The 18596-nt window shown below is 46.5% G+C and overlaps 1 protein-coding gene across 1 annotated transcript in view; it reads left to right on the forward strand.

Annotated features, from left to right (window-relative positions):
- Nucleotides 1–18596, forward strand: part of LOC120959885 (uncharacterized) — a 144584-nt gene that overhangs the window by 24316 nt on the left and 101672 nt on the right. The window contains exon 2 of the mRNA XM_049609528.1: nt 1958–1991. Coding sequence (XP_049465485.1) covers nt 1958–1991 — 34 coding nt within the window. The remainder of the gene's footprint in view (nt 1–1957; nt 1992–18596) is intronic.

Consider the following 18596-nt stretch of genomic DNA (forward strand, 5'->3'; position numbering starts at 1 on the left):
CGATATATCAAGCGTGGCGTAGCAAAAACTGGTGAAAAGCGGGAGGGAGTGATAAACAAAAGCGGTGGGAGAGCGAGGTCAAACGGGCGGAGCGGATACAGAACATGGCGAAAATCGGAACCACAATCCGCCGGAGCAAGCAGCAACCCGAGTTCTGCCGGCATGTTCTCTCCCACTGCGCAAATTCATCGCGGATGTTTAAGTTATTTTTTGTTTTTGGTTTGTTATTTCATCTCTCCCGGAGAAGCTATTGTTAGTCACTGAGGAAAAGCGGGGTGGGAGTTAGGAGTGGATCGGTTGTCGGGAGGTACGAGATCTTGTAGGCAAGCTGCTGTATGCAGCGCTCTTTGACGCTTTTGATGATTTCCCGGGCTTGTACGAAACGAACCAACCGAGGGAGCTTTTTGCCCAGCAATCCGAATCAAATAGGAGTGAGTGTGTGTATGTGTGTGCGTGTAATGGTGATGGTATTTAAGTATGCAAAATTATGTTCCATTGTTTTCCAAGTACAACGCAGAAAAATGAAGACGCATCTCATATTTTCCCACTACATCCGTCGGTTTGCCGTGTAGGTTTGCCTATTTTTTTTTGCTTGATCTTTCTCTCGTCGCTCTGCCGGGCGCGCACTGCCTCTTACTATCAGCTTAATGACGGAGCGAGCCATGCACAAATACCACCAGCGCGCCCGGGTTCGGGGCTGTACCGTGTTCAAGCACCTTCACGAGCAGCATTCACGACTCCGCTGGTGAGGTTGTGCCGTTATGCCGTTATGTTAAGACATCACGAAACGCTGGTAATAATTATTCGCGCCCTTTATACAATGCGCGAGCGAGCGCGCGCGCGCGCTCAGAGAGACCCGTTTGACGATTGGATGCTTTAAAGTGGAATAAAAGAATAAGCTTGAATGAATATTTCAAACCGGCATGTTTGGGCTGGTATCGGTAATGTGTAGACCAAATTAGAGAGAACAACGAACTTCTGCTGTGCCTTTGATGCTAATGTTAAGTGCAGGTCGAGTACTGGCCGGAGCGCATCACTTGGCGCGTATGATTCAGCCGAAGTGCCGAATTACTTTACCATCGGCCTTCTGGAGAGCTCTAAAAATAACCAACGTTAAAGTGTTTGCCACTTAGACGGCGGGAAGCAAACTAGCAACGCTTTACCATTCTAGTGTTTAATGTATGTGTGCGTACATTTGTATTCTATCGGTGACCAATGCTGCGATATGAATAAATTTCGTTAGGTCTCAATAGCAAGACCTACACCGAACCCTTGCCTCAGTGCTAACACAAAAAAGCCTGAATATAAATACAATGGCTTTGACCGTGGCTGGTTGCTGATGACACGTTCAAAGTCGAGAAAAAGATTTACACTGCATGCTGCTCGTGTGATGATGACACATCACGTATGTGGACGGGTCGCTACCGGCTAGCAAAGGGTGGCGATTGTCAACAAACGATCGACAGGATCGAAACGACGCGTTTGGCCTCTTTCAGAGTTTCTAGCTGTACAGTGCACCTCACCGGATGCGCTACTGGGGAACACACTTACACAAACACACACACATAAACCTACACTCCCTCGTTGACTGTACGTGCCCGCGAGTGCTGGGTGAAGCCGATGACAATAAGTGCATATTAATTATCAGGTAGCTGGGGGTTACCGAGTTCTATCTGCTTGATGCTGCTGCTACTGCCTTCCGACTCTCGTTACCAGTGCCGCCCGGGCATCGTGCATAGTTCATTACCATATTAGTGTCGATTTCCTCTGCAACACACTCGCCTTGCTCGAGGCTCGTTTTCCTAACACTCTCCACTGCTAGCCGTTGCCGGCATCGGATGTGATGTCATCTAGACTGTCTTTCTCATTTCACATTATGCAATAGATGCAACGATGATAGTTTTACCATTTTGCTATCACCTCTCAATCGTTTTTCTCGTTTTTTTTTTCATTCCAGATGCAAACGCTTAGGAAACATTCATCAATATTGGGTAAGTTTTCAGTTTTATTGCAGTAGGTTCATCATTTACTTGCAACACGGTAACTTGTATACCAAAGCGTGCATTGGGGAGGAAGGTTTCGTTTTTTGTTGCAAACAGGCGAAAGAAAAATCTCAACATGAAAGCAAAATTAATCTTCCCCACATCTTAAGCCATTGTTTGCTGTTTGAGAAGACAAAACAAAGCCTATATGCAAAGCAATAAGGAACGACTTCGGCCTCGGTGGAAGTGACTTTAAGCTGACTGAGAAGAAGATTTCAAATTTGTACGTGAGATTTGAGGCTACAAAACTGCGAATTGAGATTGGTGTTTTTATCGCATAAAACTATGTTTAAAGCCACAATAAAAAGCTACTGTATTACACAGATGCTCTGGTCAATATGACAGTTGGTATGTAGGTAGCAACGAGACTGGTTATTGCACGCGATCCATGAGACGGCACGATCTCTAGTGGCAGTGATAAATTTCCCTCATTCGTCACATGGGAGGTGCAGCATCAACGTGATCATCATTCTCTGCACGAGCCCTAGCGTTCAATTCTATCTGCTAGACGCCCAGAGCTGCTTATGCGTATCACTAAATGAACTTGTTAACGTATGGCAAAATTAAACTTATAATCAACCGATTCCAGCACGGCTAAGCCACATTTCAGCCACGTTCACTCAATCTCATTTTTGCATTTTCAACGCAAGGAACTGCGCTTGTGCCAGCGCAAAAGCCACGCGATCGTAACGATGCAGGCGAGACGTTGAAAATGGCATTATGCATGTGTGGCTTTACCAAGATCCCGAGAACAGATTTAAATACAACCAGCAGCAGGAAGCGGTCGGCAGTGCTGAGCGCAGTATAAAAGTGAAACTTTTGCCAGGCCAGGGTGTGGTTCGGACATTACACCGGTTTTTTTAAGGTGCACTTCGTGGTGAACCGAAACTCAACCGTAAAGTAAAAGTATCATTGCACGGGGTTAAAAAGTCTCGCACAATCTCGCTCGCTCCAGCGATGTATTGAGTAATAGTAGTCTCGAATGCAGTGTCTCGACTTTTTTTCCTGGAGCACACAATCAACTCCACTCTTTGCCGTGCAACCGGGGCTGAAAGTGTTTTTGGGTGAGCAAAATGAGGCAAATAATAATAAGCAAAATAAAAAAGAAACCTGATTAATTCCTCGACCCTGGTGACGGGCCGGTCATGTTTTGTAGGTACTTTTTTTCTGGCGCTGCCATTGGCCCTTCCCGCCTCACAGCAGTCTTTCCTGCGCTGACCTGCCTTGAGCAAGGAAAAATCGTGACGGCGTGTTGAATTTCTTTGCCTAAGCCCACACCCGAGATCCTGTGGGGTGTGATCGTGCTGCATGCCTACTCGTGAGATTTAACATCAGCGGAACCAACAAACGAAAACATACTCATAGTGCATTTATTGTGCGGGGAGTAAACTAAAGAAACGAAGAAAGGAATTGAAATTGCAGAAACAAATTGTTGCAAAGACGGCAGCAAGCAGTGTGCTGGCGGGGTTTTCAGGTTCGTCGCTTGAATTTTGGGAGTTTTTGCAAGCGACTTGCGGGCGTTGAAGTCTTTCATATTGTCAAGCGTCGCTTTGCTCGTTTTGTTTGGATTGCTGGTCAAAGCTTATTTACATAATACATGTGAAACTAAGCGAGGGCGTGATTAGTGGTTTGCGCAAGTAACTGAAAGGAATCCACGATTTTTGCCAAAGCATGATCTTTCATGAGAAAAATGGAACGCTGTTATTTGGACACAAGAAATTAGGATCTCTCACAATACAAATCGTTCGTTTCTATATGAACTTTAAACATGTTCTCTGCATTCATAAATTTCCCATTGTAATGAATTAGTTTTCTTCACATATTGTTAATATTTAATGCATTGAAAACACTCCTCCACTCACCATAAACCGGTTGTAAATCGGATCTTAAGCAGTACAGACATGAGTTCACCATAATTCCAACAGTACACGAAGTAGGTGTAGCCCAAGGTTGTTGCTAGCGAATGCGCTTGTTTTGCTAGCTCGCTCTCGGTAGATCGATTCGGGGCACTCTTGGCTTGAAAGGCAAACGATGCTTTACACTAGAAAATGTTTGATATTTAAACGAAACGTTTCTGTGTACAGTAAGGAAGGCGGCCGTAGTGTTTCATTGGTTAAGCTTTCCAATCGGGTCCCGCTGTCAAATGCCTAATACGACGCGAGTGAGCTAGCTAGCTAGCTAGATGGAGCTTGACCCGTTTTCTTGACACTGTGCCCGTGTGTGCACACATATACACAGTCATAAACGATCGCATGAGAGTGTACGTGCATCATGCGCCGCGACTAATTTCTCATGGAGTACGCATCAGACGCTGCCAACACCTACGAATATTTTATCAACCAATAAAACCTCTCACCCACTGTTACTGTTGAGCGGTTGCACTCTGTTTGCGCACATGTACTGTTATAGTCATGTGACGGTGACTCGGCCGTTGGTGATGGTGAGTTTGCATATTACCTAATTGCATGAACATCTCTACCTTGAGCTCAATTGCTATACACGTAGCAGAGAAAAGCTATGTGACGTTCGGCTATACAGTATTTGTAGAAAAGTTGTTTTCAAATCCAATACAGTTAAATGTTTCAGACCACATCTGGAACTAAATATGTAAGATGTGTTAGAAAGATAAACCAATTGTTTAACATGATTTTGCTGTCACGCAGTTCGCCAGTGTTTAGAGCTTTGATTCCGTTCTCTAATAGAGAAGAACAGTTAATAGCGCTCACGTATTTAGAACAACCGATTGGCCAGAGACATGATTTGAATGTGTTGTTCATGCCAGACGGGTTTGTGTAGTGCATGCTGTTAGAAAATAAATAGAAAACAGTAAAAACTAATGAAACACACTTTGAAAAAACAACTGCGACCGTGATTATCGCAGCGCCATACAAATGATCTCACCGGACAAACCCAACGAAACGGATCGTAAACCCAGAAACGACTCTGACTGAACACATGGAGGTTTTTTTCACCCTGGAAAGATAATCTTCTCGAGAAACAGCACCAAAAAAACAAAAAAATTACCGTCAAACGGTGCTTTCTTGTTTCAGAGCAAAAGCTCAAACTCGCCACGAGCCTGCGCTGCGTGCTGAGTTACAAACATTCTTCAACTCTCCCGGAACGAGCGGTTGCGTTGCTCGATTGACTGTTTGAAGCAGTTGATGAGCTGATGTGGTCAGCCATACTGACTACCGGTCCGGTCCAAACTCGTTGCTTCAACCCGTTTCGCTCTCGCTAAGCATCAGTTGCATCACTTAGAGCGTTTTGTTTTTTCGGTATCTTCCGCAGAATCGTGCCACATCTTTGCTTCGTGCGCCTTTTCGTCAGTTTGTAGACTCGAAAAGCAATCTTCAGCATTACCATATCGCATAAATTACACGGTACTGGGATCGGCTTTCTCACCGCGTATGAAACAAGCAACAAAACTTCACCGATTTTGGGCTTTTAACCAAACAATGTGTGACTTTGAACAACACCCACTGGCAAATCTGCGTCGGGTTTCTTGCATCCGCGGCATTGAGGTCTTTGCGTCGCACCCACTGCGTGGTGGCGCATTCGTTCGCAACTTTAATTAAACATTCAAATAGACGCATCCGCCAAACTGCGGCCGTTTGTACCGTGCCCGTGCCTGTGAGTTCGCCCAAGAAGCGAACTAAGTGTTCCGTGTGCGTGTGCCCAAAAGACAAACCGCACACGGCAGCACACTAACACAGTGTCCCGGGTGGTGTAGAAGCTGCTTGGCCGCTTCACTTGGCCGCACGTTCGCTCGCTCGCTCGCTCTCTCGCACACTGTTTACGTAATCTACGTCCACAAAGTGGTGACGAACGCATACACCCGTTGACTGGCGTCACGTCTTGCGCCGTATTCGTCGTCTTGTTGTTGTTTTTTTTTATGTTTTCGGACAAGGGCAACACATCGACACACTGCAGCATATGGTGGAAAATATAGCAAAATAACGGGATAATACGGGAATTCGGAATGGGTTTCGTAATCCAATCGATAAGCCTGTGGTGAAATGATCGTCCGGTACCAGTATCGAATACATGATATCCCGCCAAAGCCCTCATTCCTACAGGAATCGGGTGGAGGAACAATTCGGTGACACCCGGAATGGATGGATGGAGTTTATCGACTTTTGTCCCCATTTTTGCATTCGCACCCGGATCATCGACATACAGCTGAATAACTCAACCGCATGGCAAGCGATAGAATTCAACCTCAAATTATTCCGCTGAGACTGTTTTGACGGTTGTCAACCATCGCCCGATCGCTCGAGTGACTGCGTGTATTGCTGCGGAAATTTGAGTCTTCTTCAAAAGCCGTCGCCCGCAGGCACATGATATGTAGATGAGAGAAAGACAAAAGCGTACGATGGGGCGAAGGTGTTTCCTGTTTCCTCCACGCAGTTGTCGTAAAGCTACGAACGAAAGAGGAAAAAACAATCGCTGTAAGCTCAATCAAGCAAACGCCGTGTGGTACATCAAATCGGAAATCGCTATAGAGTAATTTCCTGTTTTTAATCACTGGGTAACATTGGACCCCGCGGGAAAAGGTACATTAAATCGGCAGCCATTTATGGCATCCCTTCATTCGGGCGGGTGGCTTTAAAAACATAGAAGGAAGAGGGTTTCAGTGCGTTTTTACCACTGCAAAGTAGCTGAGATTTATTTGAATGCATTATACGACAGAAAGTCACAGAAAAGTCAAAGGAACTGCTTAGCAGTGGATAGCAAATCGTCAATGCTTTTAAAAAGACATACAACACACTTCCAACACCTTACGGGCATGAAACATGATAATTATGCCGTACCACTCTTCTCGGAACTGTCCACGGCATGTCATCATCATCGTCATCCTCATCGTCTTTCCTTTTATCGTCAGCAGGGACAGAAATTACAAACAATTGTCATGATTATTTTGTTTCCCCGCTTTTCAACCGTTCGGTGCGACGAGGTACGCGATTGTGTTACGACGAGCATCCGGGCACACCCGTGCGGTTTTGCGGGCTCTCTTCCACGCCGTAGGCATTTGGATAGCGTCACAACTTGCCAACCTTGCCCCGTCCAAACTGATTCATCTCCTACGTTCGACAATGAAGAGCTAAGTGCCATCGAGATCGATAATTTCCTGTTTCAAGAAAATCCCGAAGCGGGTGTACCTGGTTCTTTCTCCAGCATTGCCATACTCTCCCCCGTTTGCTTGCTCGTGCTGTACCCTTCCCAGCCCGTCTGTTTACTTTTGGTCCGTTTGAAATGTTAGTTTGGCTGATCAAACGTTCTTCAAATGCAGAAAACGCACGAACATGACTTGCGTGTCTTCGAAGCCATTGCAAAGAGAGGTGTGAATGGAAAAAAAAACCGAGTGGCTTTTTCTATAGTTCCCCACATCCTACGGGACATAATCGTTTGTGATGTGCCAGATTGCTATGGACATCATTTTGTCTGGCATGTGCACAGGGCCAATCGATAATAATGGTGCTTGCAATAAGGCTTCCAAGCTAACAAGCTAATAAGAGAGAAAGCTTCTTAGAGGGAGCGAGTCTCTTCCAAAAAGTGTACTGACCCTTCGCCAACATCGTGCGCGGAGGAATGCGCGTTCTGTGTAGGATCCCGTGTGCGTTTGGGAGCGTTAAGTGGCTACAGCAGTAACGGTGGGCCATGCACGCCCTGCCACGGTAGGAAGGTGCTAAATTGCTTTAATTAATGGCTGCACACGATTGCATCCACTTAAACGTTCTATGCAAACAACCTCATAACATGCCGCACGACCAACATTCCCTTCACGTCACACTAAATCATCCCGTGCAGTGTATTTAAAGCGGTAGTTGCTGCACTTTTACCTCTTCCCTGCAAGGCCCTCCACCACCGCGAAATGGCTCCTTTGAGTAGTTCGTTTTTGTTTTTCGGGAGACCGATGGTTGGTAGAGCGCGGTGTTTGCTTCTGCTAGGATACAGCCTCATTCCCGGCGTGGCGTAATTGTGATTCCGGTGCCTTCGGTTCGTACAGTTTACGAGATTCTGTTAAGTGATAAGGAAAATGAAATTCTCGCTTCGTTTAAATCATTTATTTATAAGAGATCCATCGGCGAGATAAGCCCCGGAACGGAGTGGTGCAAACGCGCGCGCGCTTGGCGGTTTTCCTCGGCGTCTATGTTTCCTTTGGCAACCCCAAATGGACCACTGAATGTTGAGACGGCGGCACGGTGGTGCAGGAATTTGAAGCTGCAGCTCAAACTAAATGAACACCGGCTGCACCTTTGCGCTGGCGAGCGAAAAACAATCACGGACCAGTCGGTCGAAATAAAAGTACCAAAGCAGACAACAACATACTCATCGTGCGCTTGGCATTCGCTACGCAACCTTGTACCTCGTGCAGATCTCGTAGCTGATGCTGGCGAGCTCCGTTTCTGCTGCACCCTCTACATCGACTGGCCGCTGTTTTTTTTTACGGCGAGGAGTGGCGCAGCGGTGGAAGAGCACACGGTGAGCATCTGGAAAGGGGGAAGCAAATATTTATAAACACATATAATTTTAATAGACCGCTGCACTGCCAGACGGGATGCGATCCTAGATCTTCGACGGTACATCCAATGTGTGTGTGTGGATCAAACCCCAGCGCCTGATAGAGATTGTTCTGATCCAATATGAATAAACATATGTTTGGCTATACATTAAACATGAGCCTGATGATACGAGATGGATGAGCGATGCTCTGAGGTTACTGCTGCTGCTGCTGCTGTACAACTCTTTCTCTTCGTTTTGCCACACAATCCTACGATGCGTTCGCTCTTATCGCACATTCTTACGCAGACCGGGGCGACTGACGAGGCGATCGCGATCGCGCTCGAACAACACGTCACGTCCAACGGGTTTTAGCGGAAAAATGAATCTCCACCGATGATCGAGCGGCTGATGGCGGGCACGTCTGTGCGGCCTGCGGAAGGTAAATGAACGACCTTCCCGTATCCTTAAGCCATTATCACAGCCACAGCCGGGTCGTGCCGTTTACCCTGCGTCGCTACGCTGCGTCGGGTGGCGTAATCAGAGGGAAATTTTCCCGCAAGCTGCCGGTACAGGCCGATTGCTGCAAGAGGAGGGGGGAGTGATTGTAGGAAAATTAGCATTCATATTTTCTACGCGCCATCTAACTGTTCTTCGGACCAGTCCTGCAGGACACTCTCTAATGGTACGGCTCTCTCTCCTTCATTCCACCCATCTCGCTTCCTGTGCACGTTCCCTGGGGTGACGATCGACGTTGTTGGAAGGAGATGTTCTCGATACTGTAAGGAATCTAGTTTTGCCATGTTAGATTCCATCACGGACGGTGGATCCCGCAACAACTGCAGTTACTTTTCATATTCTTACCCGGCCCGCACAAACCCGTTCTGCGCCCGTAATGGGGTCGGATTTGGTGTATCCTCGGGCCGGGATGCAGTGCATGTGGAATGTGAAAGTTGGCTTGGCTTGATGCTGCAGCCAATGGAGCAACAACACTCTGATTGAAAGGCATTTGGTGGTTGATGATTTAAGCTTGATGTTCGTTAGGCGCGCGCGCGTTTCATCCTTCATGTAAGTTATTATTGTTTTTGCAATGAAGCGCGCCGGTCTACCCCGGGTCCGATTTGCACCCAGCGATGCTAAAATGTCTTCCAAACATCGCGCGGTGGGTCGGGAATAATTACTGCCCCTGTTACTGATTTACGGGCGTAATTAAAACGATTTTAAAACAAGCCAATTTCTTGTACCCCTTTGCGATGCGCACATGCTGTACGGCATCGAGAGATGTGTAAGCGTGTGGGACAGCATCAAATGACAAGAACAGTGTCAGCGTATTATTGCATGGTTCCGAGCCGTGCTCGGTGCTTTAGTCGCTCCGCAACGGAAATGCGCACCCTCCTGGTGGGTTTTCAGCACCCAGTGCCCGGGTGCCCCGTGCAGTCAGTCAAGTGTTTCCGTGCGAAGCGCATTCTGGTGTCGAGATTTTCTTTCCTTTTTTTTAGTTTTTGTACGACCTGATCCTGTTTCACCTGCTGCCGATGTAGCCGAGACAATTAGTGTCGATTTTGTGTTTCATTTTTCTTCGTTTTCAGACCGTTTTCTTTCAAGTGTAGCTGTATGTTTTTGTTTGTTTGAAGCGTACAGTGCAGTGGGTATGCAGCTAAGATGCAAAAAAAAACAACTTGTGAACAAAAATGGTCATATCAATGCGAGCACCAGGGGCGTTGGGCGCGTGCTGCCCCAACTGCCACTGTCTGTTCCAGTTGTTCCTTTTCTTCCGTTCTGCTTGCTGGGGCCATGTAGTGGTTTTAATAAATTTGCATTAACCTTTCATTGTCGCATTTCTTGTTAATATGTTGACTTGCCGTGTGTAACATGCTTGTCGCGTAAAAGGGATCCAATGTTATGCCGCTGTACCCACCCCGATCGGTGCGGTCGGGTGCGATGGTACGGAAGACCTCACGTTTGGTACATGCTATCATGACAGTGCAAATAATCGATACATAAATTGTATGCATGTTATTAGGACGCATGCGAGGGGCGCGCTCGTTCGTTCAGAGTGAAATCGTTCAATCATTTAACATCGCACAGGTCGCAACATCGAAACATAAATGTGTATAGCAAATCGAGCACAAGCGTAAATCGGAAATAGGCTTGTACATGTTTTGTTTATTCTTTAACGTTCACAGTGTTCAGTAGAGAAGAAGGACGATTTTGTACGATTCTAGCCCATTTCTGTGATTTGTAGCATCTTAAATGACAGTTTAAACTACACGCTCAAGTTAAAGCCGTCAAATGTCTAAAACCTGCTCAAGTGCAGACCTACATCCCAATCAAGCCTACACTAAATGTCTTACGAAATCATCGCATTCTAGTTAAGTCATTCAACATAACAGTCACTGCCGCACGGTCGGGAGTGATGTGTTTCATAATGAACCGGATTGTCTCCTCATCTTAAGCTAATTGTGAAAACAAGGTCTGCTCCATAATCTAGACGCATGGCGAATGGCTTTCGGCATGTAAAGAGTGCATTTGGAGCATCAAGGGTGCCAAGGGTGGCTTCAAAACAATGGGACAGGGAAAGACGTCGGGTGCAGCACAGCCCAGCAATGTACACCCGACGATGCTAACCCATTCCAGATCCCGTTAGAAAATGGTACGGCTAAACTATAGCACGAACGAAGGGGAACAAACCGAACCGAACAAATCTAGCACACAAATCCGCTGCCATCCTCGCACTGCCGCCGCCACAAAACCGTCGTCGAGCGTTGCTCCGCTACGCATTCCGCGGAACTCGTTTTTCACCGTACAATCAAGCGCAAGCGTGTTGATGCAAAGCCAGCGCCTTCGGACGGTTTCCTGCGCTATCGGGGGGTAGCGATCGCGCATAGTCGCCCTATAGGGAGAGTACACCGGAGCAGCAGGAACCAAGGCGGCTGGTCTGCTGGTGGATGCAGCGAAGGCACAAAAATTGAAATAAAATCATTCTCGCCGACAACACTGCGACCACGAAAACAAAACAGAACAAAAAAAAGGGAGCATCGAGGGCATTAAACACCGTCCGACAAATCGAAGCAAAATTATATAAATTAGTTCACTCGATTCTAGGTGGGCAGCGGCATCTAAAAGGAACCGTTTCGTCCTTCGTCGACCGAACCGGGGACGAGCAGGGTCTGTAATCACGATCTCAGCAAATCCAAGCGGTGGCACCGTGGCAGCGATCTTGTCATGGTTGTTTTATTGTAATCATTATGTTGCTCGCGGGTCATCATGGGGATTCGCTGAGGTGCCGCTTCCTCATTGCTCCATGCTAGAGCGCATCGTTTTTTGTTACGCTGTAGCAAGGATTGAAACATTTGAAATAAATGGGTTACATAGGATGCTCCGTAGGTTGCTGTTAATACAAAAAGTGTATCTTCTATAGTGAGGTTTCTTATTTATTTGGATTTTAATAGTTAATCTCCCTATCCTCCACAAGGATGTACATTGTGGCACACGGGTTAAAAGCCATGCTCTCGGAAGGGTATCATCAAGATAGAGGCACACTCGACATTCGTGAATGACAAACGGACTAGCTACTGGTGACTGCATCAGCCAAAAAGAATCATCATCGTTGACTAATTCTACAAGCTAGGGTTAAGTTATACCACAAGCTTTCATGTGAGGTTGTGCCGTGCTGCACAACACCCCAGTGGAACATTATGTGAAGATGGATCCATTTTTCTTCCACATTAGGCTCGATCGTATGCTTCCTGGTTCTCAAGAAAAGAGCCCTGTGTTGCACACACACACACACAAGCATACACACCAACAAACCGTCCACGCGAGGGTCTTTAGCATGTTTGTCTTCTCGAGGCAACCCCGAATGCCTCTGCCAATGTCGAATGCCTAGAATGTGGCTAGTCATTTCCTTTTCATTGCCCTCGCTCCTGCGTTGTTTTCTTTCGATCGTGTCCATGCTCTTCTTGGATTGTCTTATGCTCATACGCCCGTCGGTTCAGGCCGCACAGCCGACTACGCTTCACACCAATCCGTACCGCCCAGTATCTGTAACATCTTCCCAAGTCTCAACCCAGTATGGTCCAGTTTCACGATCTTGTTTCCGATGGGAGGCATCGCACCGGTGAACCGTTACATGGCAGCGTCCTTTCCTGCTGCTGCTTCTGCTGACTCCAAATTGGAGTCACTCCAATGACCCTCCCTCGTACACCTATTTCGTAACAAATTGATTCCATCGTGCTCGCGAAAGATCATGACGCTTGGAAGAATACGTGTCTAAAAGGCGCTTTCTTCCAACTCATCCTTGCCAATGACAATCATCGCTGGAGAGGCGTATGAAAACCCGCAGCGATCGTGAACTGAGCGAGCCAACGCGCATCGTGCACCCCTTTTTCCGGTTCCTCGTTGTTCCGTAGGATGCAGCTCAAGTTCGTTCGTTTGATAAACGAAAATTACAACTGTTCCCGCCACTCCCGCAGGAACTACGTGCGTCCGAGCACACGGAAATGTAACGTTTAGGCTTCATCCAAACGCCTTGACGTTCGCTCTAGGATTTCTTTGAGCTCCTTTTTTTCCTCTACGCTATTGCTCCGATCTAATCTGCGAATGATGAGGTTCACGAGCAGGATTGTGCACTCACTGGTTGGCCTGTTGTTCAATTGACCGGCGTGAGGCACCGAGATTCCCATACATCATGCAGCCGCAGCGCCCCGTTGGATTAACGGGTTCGGAGCATCTTTACGAACATCTTGGGATAAGGAAAAGGGAGCCCTGGGGCTGAGCGCTAGAACCTTGGGGGCGCACTGCTTTTGCCCATTTTACTCTCAAGAATGATGTAGTTGCGGGACCGTTGCATCACGACACCGAGCGCGGGACACTCTGAGCCAATTGCGCGGAGTGAACGAAAACAAAAATAACGAACTAACGACAAAGTGCCCACGGGACAGTGACCTCTTACCTGAGCGGTTGGGAGCGGGACGGAGCTACGAGACGATCGGGTGTCCGGGAGGCTTCCTTCATCGGGTTGCATCGATTACCTTCTGATGATATGATGAAGGTTCCGGCAGGACCGTGTGGGGACCCCGCTAATGGAAGGCTGCAAGAACGTTGTGTTAGAATCAGTCGGGTGCATCTTGTAGCATACAGCGCGAACCGAAACGAAACGGCATTGTTGTTGTGTAACCGTCCAACGCAGCCCAGCCAGCACTGGAATTACGGGCTGCCGTGGAACGAGCGATCATGCCAGCGATAGGGTGAATGGCAACGGAAGATATGATGCAATAAGTGTAATCATAACTACTCACTCACTCTCGACCGGCTTACTTCCCCTGGCAGCGTGTGCTTACCCTAGGCGTAGCTCGATGTAAGAACAAGAACGGTAGAATCGCTACACAAAGATACAAACACGGAATGAAAGGGAGGAAGAGCGAAAAAAAAGAGATAAACTTTTTTATCGATCGCAACGAGAATCGAGAGGCGGAAAATTACCCGCCAGAAGGGACACTGAACTTGCCTGGTGCCTAGTGCGTTGCTACCTTAACAGTACTTCTTGTCTAGCAGCAAAGCGGGAACCACATACACTCCAGTATATGAACAAATTTTGTCATTGCGCCCAAAAAACAATGTCTCAAACTGACGAGCACCTTCTCTTGACACGTTTGATGTAGAGACTCTTGGATTAAGACGTTCATTATGAAGCGTATCAAACGCTTCTTCTTTTCTTGTCTTCATGCATCAGTTTCCAACTGCAGAATCCATGAAAATCTCATTCTCGCTCTAAAGTTCATCGAACTGGTGTGATTTTGTTCCACCTGTTTTATGCATTTGATACTTATGTTGGAGACATTTATTTTTGAAATGGAACTAAAGCTTTGTACAATAAGAAATAAATGATAAATGTAATGTAATGTAATTTAATGAAATTGAATAATATAAGACAGTGTAATCTTGTTTAAATTAATGATAAAATAAGTTTGTAAAGCAAGATCATCTGCAAGATAAATAAGGTGTAATGTAACTGTGTTTTTTAAAAGATCAACCGTGATTTGTACATGAAATCATGCGAGCAGTTACAAATCTTCGAAATCAGATATCCAAAAACCTGACCGTCGGACCGAGAGCTGAAGAGAGCAGACCAAATTACTAACAAAAAAAAACATATTAGAGTCACTAACCCAGACAGCAATGGCAATAAATAACGAAACAATAGCTCCAGAGGCAGAAGAAAAGAGGTGAAAAGAATACACAATCTGTAACGGGATCGTGTTAAAAAAATGGTTGACTTTTCATTCTTCGACCTCAAAACTCCCGTTTCACAGAAATCATGAACTTTGTCGTCTGTATATCGGCCACCATTTGGGCTGTGAGGAAGGGAAGGAGCGGTCGTGGTCGGCGGAGGGATGAAATATACTACTTGAAGGCTGGCGTATATGTTTGACAGCTCGGCACAGCTCTATAACATTCGTATTCAGGTTTTCCATGGACAAAATACAAGGAATTGTCGGGTAGAAGATTGATAAGCATCAAGGCTGTTCGGAGGCCTTTCAGTAGTGGACTGCTGTCTGCGCGGTCGAAACCCAACATCGAAAGCATCAAAGCTGTGTAAGAGCGATCAGGAACGCTAGTTGAGTGCAAGCAAACAGTTCTTTATAAGCAAGATTGATCCCTTCGCAGCCGACCGAATCGATGGTTGCGATTGAAGCGGCTAACGCCATTGAGGTAAAATCCGACGCCCTGGACGGTAAATTAATCTGTCATCTTTTTGTCCCGCACTAGTTTGGACTACTGTTAGATTGCTACCTCGTAGGGGACACTAATGCTTTGAGCAAAGTAGTCAGAACAGGAATCTCTTCATATAACCACGGGCGATCGATGGATCTTTTCTACACACTCTATCCCAATGGACAGCGGGAGAGCGTAGAATTTTTATGACGTCTCCCCGGTGTGCCGTCAAATGGCTAGCGTATAACTCTATAAGGCGCTCGGTTCTACCAGAAACATGACATCGATCCCGATTAACGTAGCTAGACAGTCGTTTCGACTCACATCCACACAAGCACAATGGTGCAACATTCCATCGATTCCGGCGACTGGACCTGCAGGAGCGGATGGTGGTCGGAATCCTCACACGGAATCACGTGGAACGGTGGACACTGTGCGTACCATTGATAGAGCTGTCTACACGCGCGCGGCTAATGATAATGGCTTAGGGGAGACAAAACCGTGCTTGTGCGCGAAATCCGACGAGAGTAGAATTAATGAAGAGGTAAAGACAAAACTCCCTCCAGACAACGTGACACGCCGTCCGTATGGCAGCTTCATCGCGCGTCCTTGGCTATCAATTATCTGGAACGTAAGCTGCTCGGTTCTGCGCGCACGAGTACATCTGTTTGAATGTCGCCTGTGTGTGTGGGTCTGTGTCGATAGCACCGCGCTGCTCACAACAGTCAATAATCAGCTCGGTTGCGAAAAGCTGTTTGCCGATACGTCGGTGCCGAGGATTTTGTTGAATCTACCATTATGAATCTTCCTTGTTTGTTGTGCTTTATTTCTGTCCGGTCGGTTATGAAAATCTTTTCCTGTAGTATTTCGCAGCAAAGCCGACAAGTCTTCGCTAGACAGTCAACAGATCAGTCTGGTCTTTGACTTCCTGATCAAACAACTTGGAAGGCTGTTCGCACAGCAATGGTGGTGCATAGCCTCCCGCACCTCCATCGTTCAGAACGCCCACTCTTGTGTTGTGAAGGTCACCATCACTATACATTCGAAGTCAATCGACCGTGAATCATTGCTGCACTTATCACCCACTCAACCAGTGGATCATTAGCGCACGCCTTAGAGCTTACCTGTGCCTTGCTCTATACACCTTTCCGTTCCTGATCCGGATCCAGCAAACAAACACGCTCCTTGGACGTTCCCTGGCGCACAGGACAGAAAGGAGGACATCTTTTCACACCTCATTCAGTGCTGCCACACTTCCTCATATGATACGCGCCGTTGCAAGGGTTGGTAGAGAGTCTCACCAAGGGTGACTGATGAAATATGATCCAATTTTAGGACCCGTGAAATGGGATGTGATTTATTTTACTCATTTCCTTCGGCTACCATCCTACGGTGCAAACACCCACGGTCACAGTAGCACCAACTGCTCACAACAGGTACTTTAGCACCACCACCAGAACCACCACGTACCAGTCCGAGTTACACCCCGTCCGTGCGATCAGAAATGTGATCCTCGCCACAGGACGGTTCGTTAAATGGTGTTCGGTTTGGGCCATTGCCGCCTAGAAAACATAGAACTGGCGACGTCGAGCGTAACGTTCAGCTTCGAAAAAGGATAAGCAAACAGGGGACGAAAGAATGTACATAACGCCTTTTCTTTGCCCTTGGATGATGGTCTTTCCCCGCTGGCTTTGCTCGCAACAAAGGTGAGGGTGTCAAACGATCGGATATTTATCACCAACCGGTTTTGGCTTTGGGCTGCGAGGTGAATTGCAATTCAACCCTGCGAGAGTGATTTATACATGATTAATGCGACATTCCTTTCTGAAAACAGCAGTATATTTAATGATTTGTGGAGTGACCCAAAGATTTTGTAACGAATCATTCCCGAGACGCTACCAGAATTCGAAAGGCAATCATGTTATGTTAGGTAGTTTTACGATCAGTTACGACGATCTCCCGTACAAAACATACGCATAACAGAGCCATTCCCGGTTTTACGACTGCCAGGTGTATCGCTTATCTTGATCGTTTATTGGTCGGGGTAGCATAAATCATTCTATGCAAAATGGAGAGAAGACTCATGAAGTCTTCCATGTTTGTTAATACACATTTTAGTAAGAGCTCTTTATGAAACGATCTTTTATCGATCGCGAACACCTCATCATCTTGAACTCGCACAAGTAATAAAAATGAGGAACGAAAAACAGGAGACATAAGCTCCCTTACTCAATCGTAATAAATTATGCCGAAGGCATTTACAATTCAATGGAACAGATTAACTCAAATTAATCCAACGTAAATAGCAGCTCCATCGAGACAAAAGAACGCCAACGGTTCACGAACTCGCAAAAGAACGATTATTTCTTTTTTATTAACAAATCAAGTGAATTGGTTGTTAATTGGCACCGACACACTAGAGATATCGCACGACCTTATGTGTGTGTATGTAGATCGTCGGTTCGATTCATTGGTTCGGCATGCCTTCATTTGCCCTATTGCCAACGAAACTACAGGCGTACGATTTGTTCGTCTTCGGCACAATGACTGCTGCGCCTGCTGCTGATGGAAAAGCAATACGATAAACTCGACACAGAACACTAGCAAAATCAGAGATCTCGGAAGATCTCTCTCTCTCTTTCTTTGCACCTCGCAAACACAAGGGAACGAAACAGCTGTGCAGCAAAGGGAAGGGGGGTACGGAAAAAAGTTCAACTTTTTATTGCAATTTTATTTCTGTCACGAGTATGTAAGACAGCGAACATTGGCCATCGTCAGCCGTCGTCAGCGATCCGGACCTCCCCGGCATTGAAACACCTGAAGCTGGAGGAAACAGCCTTTGATATGTTGGTTTCTTTACAGTTTTTTCCCCTCTCCTATGTATGGTCGTTTCTCTATTCTTGTTCGTTTTCTAGACCGGGAGGGGGAGGATGTTTGTCAAGCAGATTTCCATAAAATAAGCGGAGAGAGGAGAGCTTTCGTTTGTTAAGAGATTTCATTAGAATTCTTGATCATGTAGATGGGCTTAGCGACATGGTTGGTGGCTTCTTCAAGTTCACTCGCCTCTGTGAGCGCGGGGTTAGTGATCTTTAATCTGCCTGCCATGTATCGTCTTCGGTGTGCGGATTACTAATTTGGCGTCATAATTTAGTATCTCATCATGTTTGCAAATGCTAATGGAAATAAAACGAAGCCGTTGTTATCGCAGTTAAACAAATGGCACAAAAGGGCTGTCAAAATCAAAAGCAAAAAATAAAGCTTATCGCTAATTGATAGCGAGCACGCGGGCACGGCACTGAAAGTTCAATCACGTACATGTCCATACATAACGTGGAC

The sequence above is a fragment of the Anopheles coluzzii genome, chromosome 3 (assembly GCF_943734685.1).
Source record: "Anopheles coluzzii chromosome 3, AcolN3, whole genome shotgun sequence".
Classification (NCBI taxonomy): Eukaryota; Metazoa; Arthropoda; class Insecta; order Diptera; family Culicidae; genus Anopheles; species Anopheles coluzzii.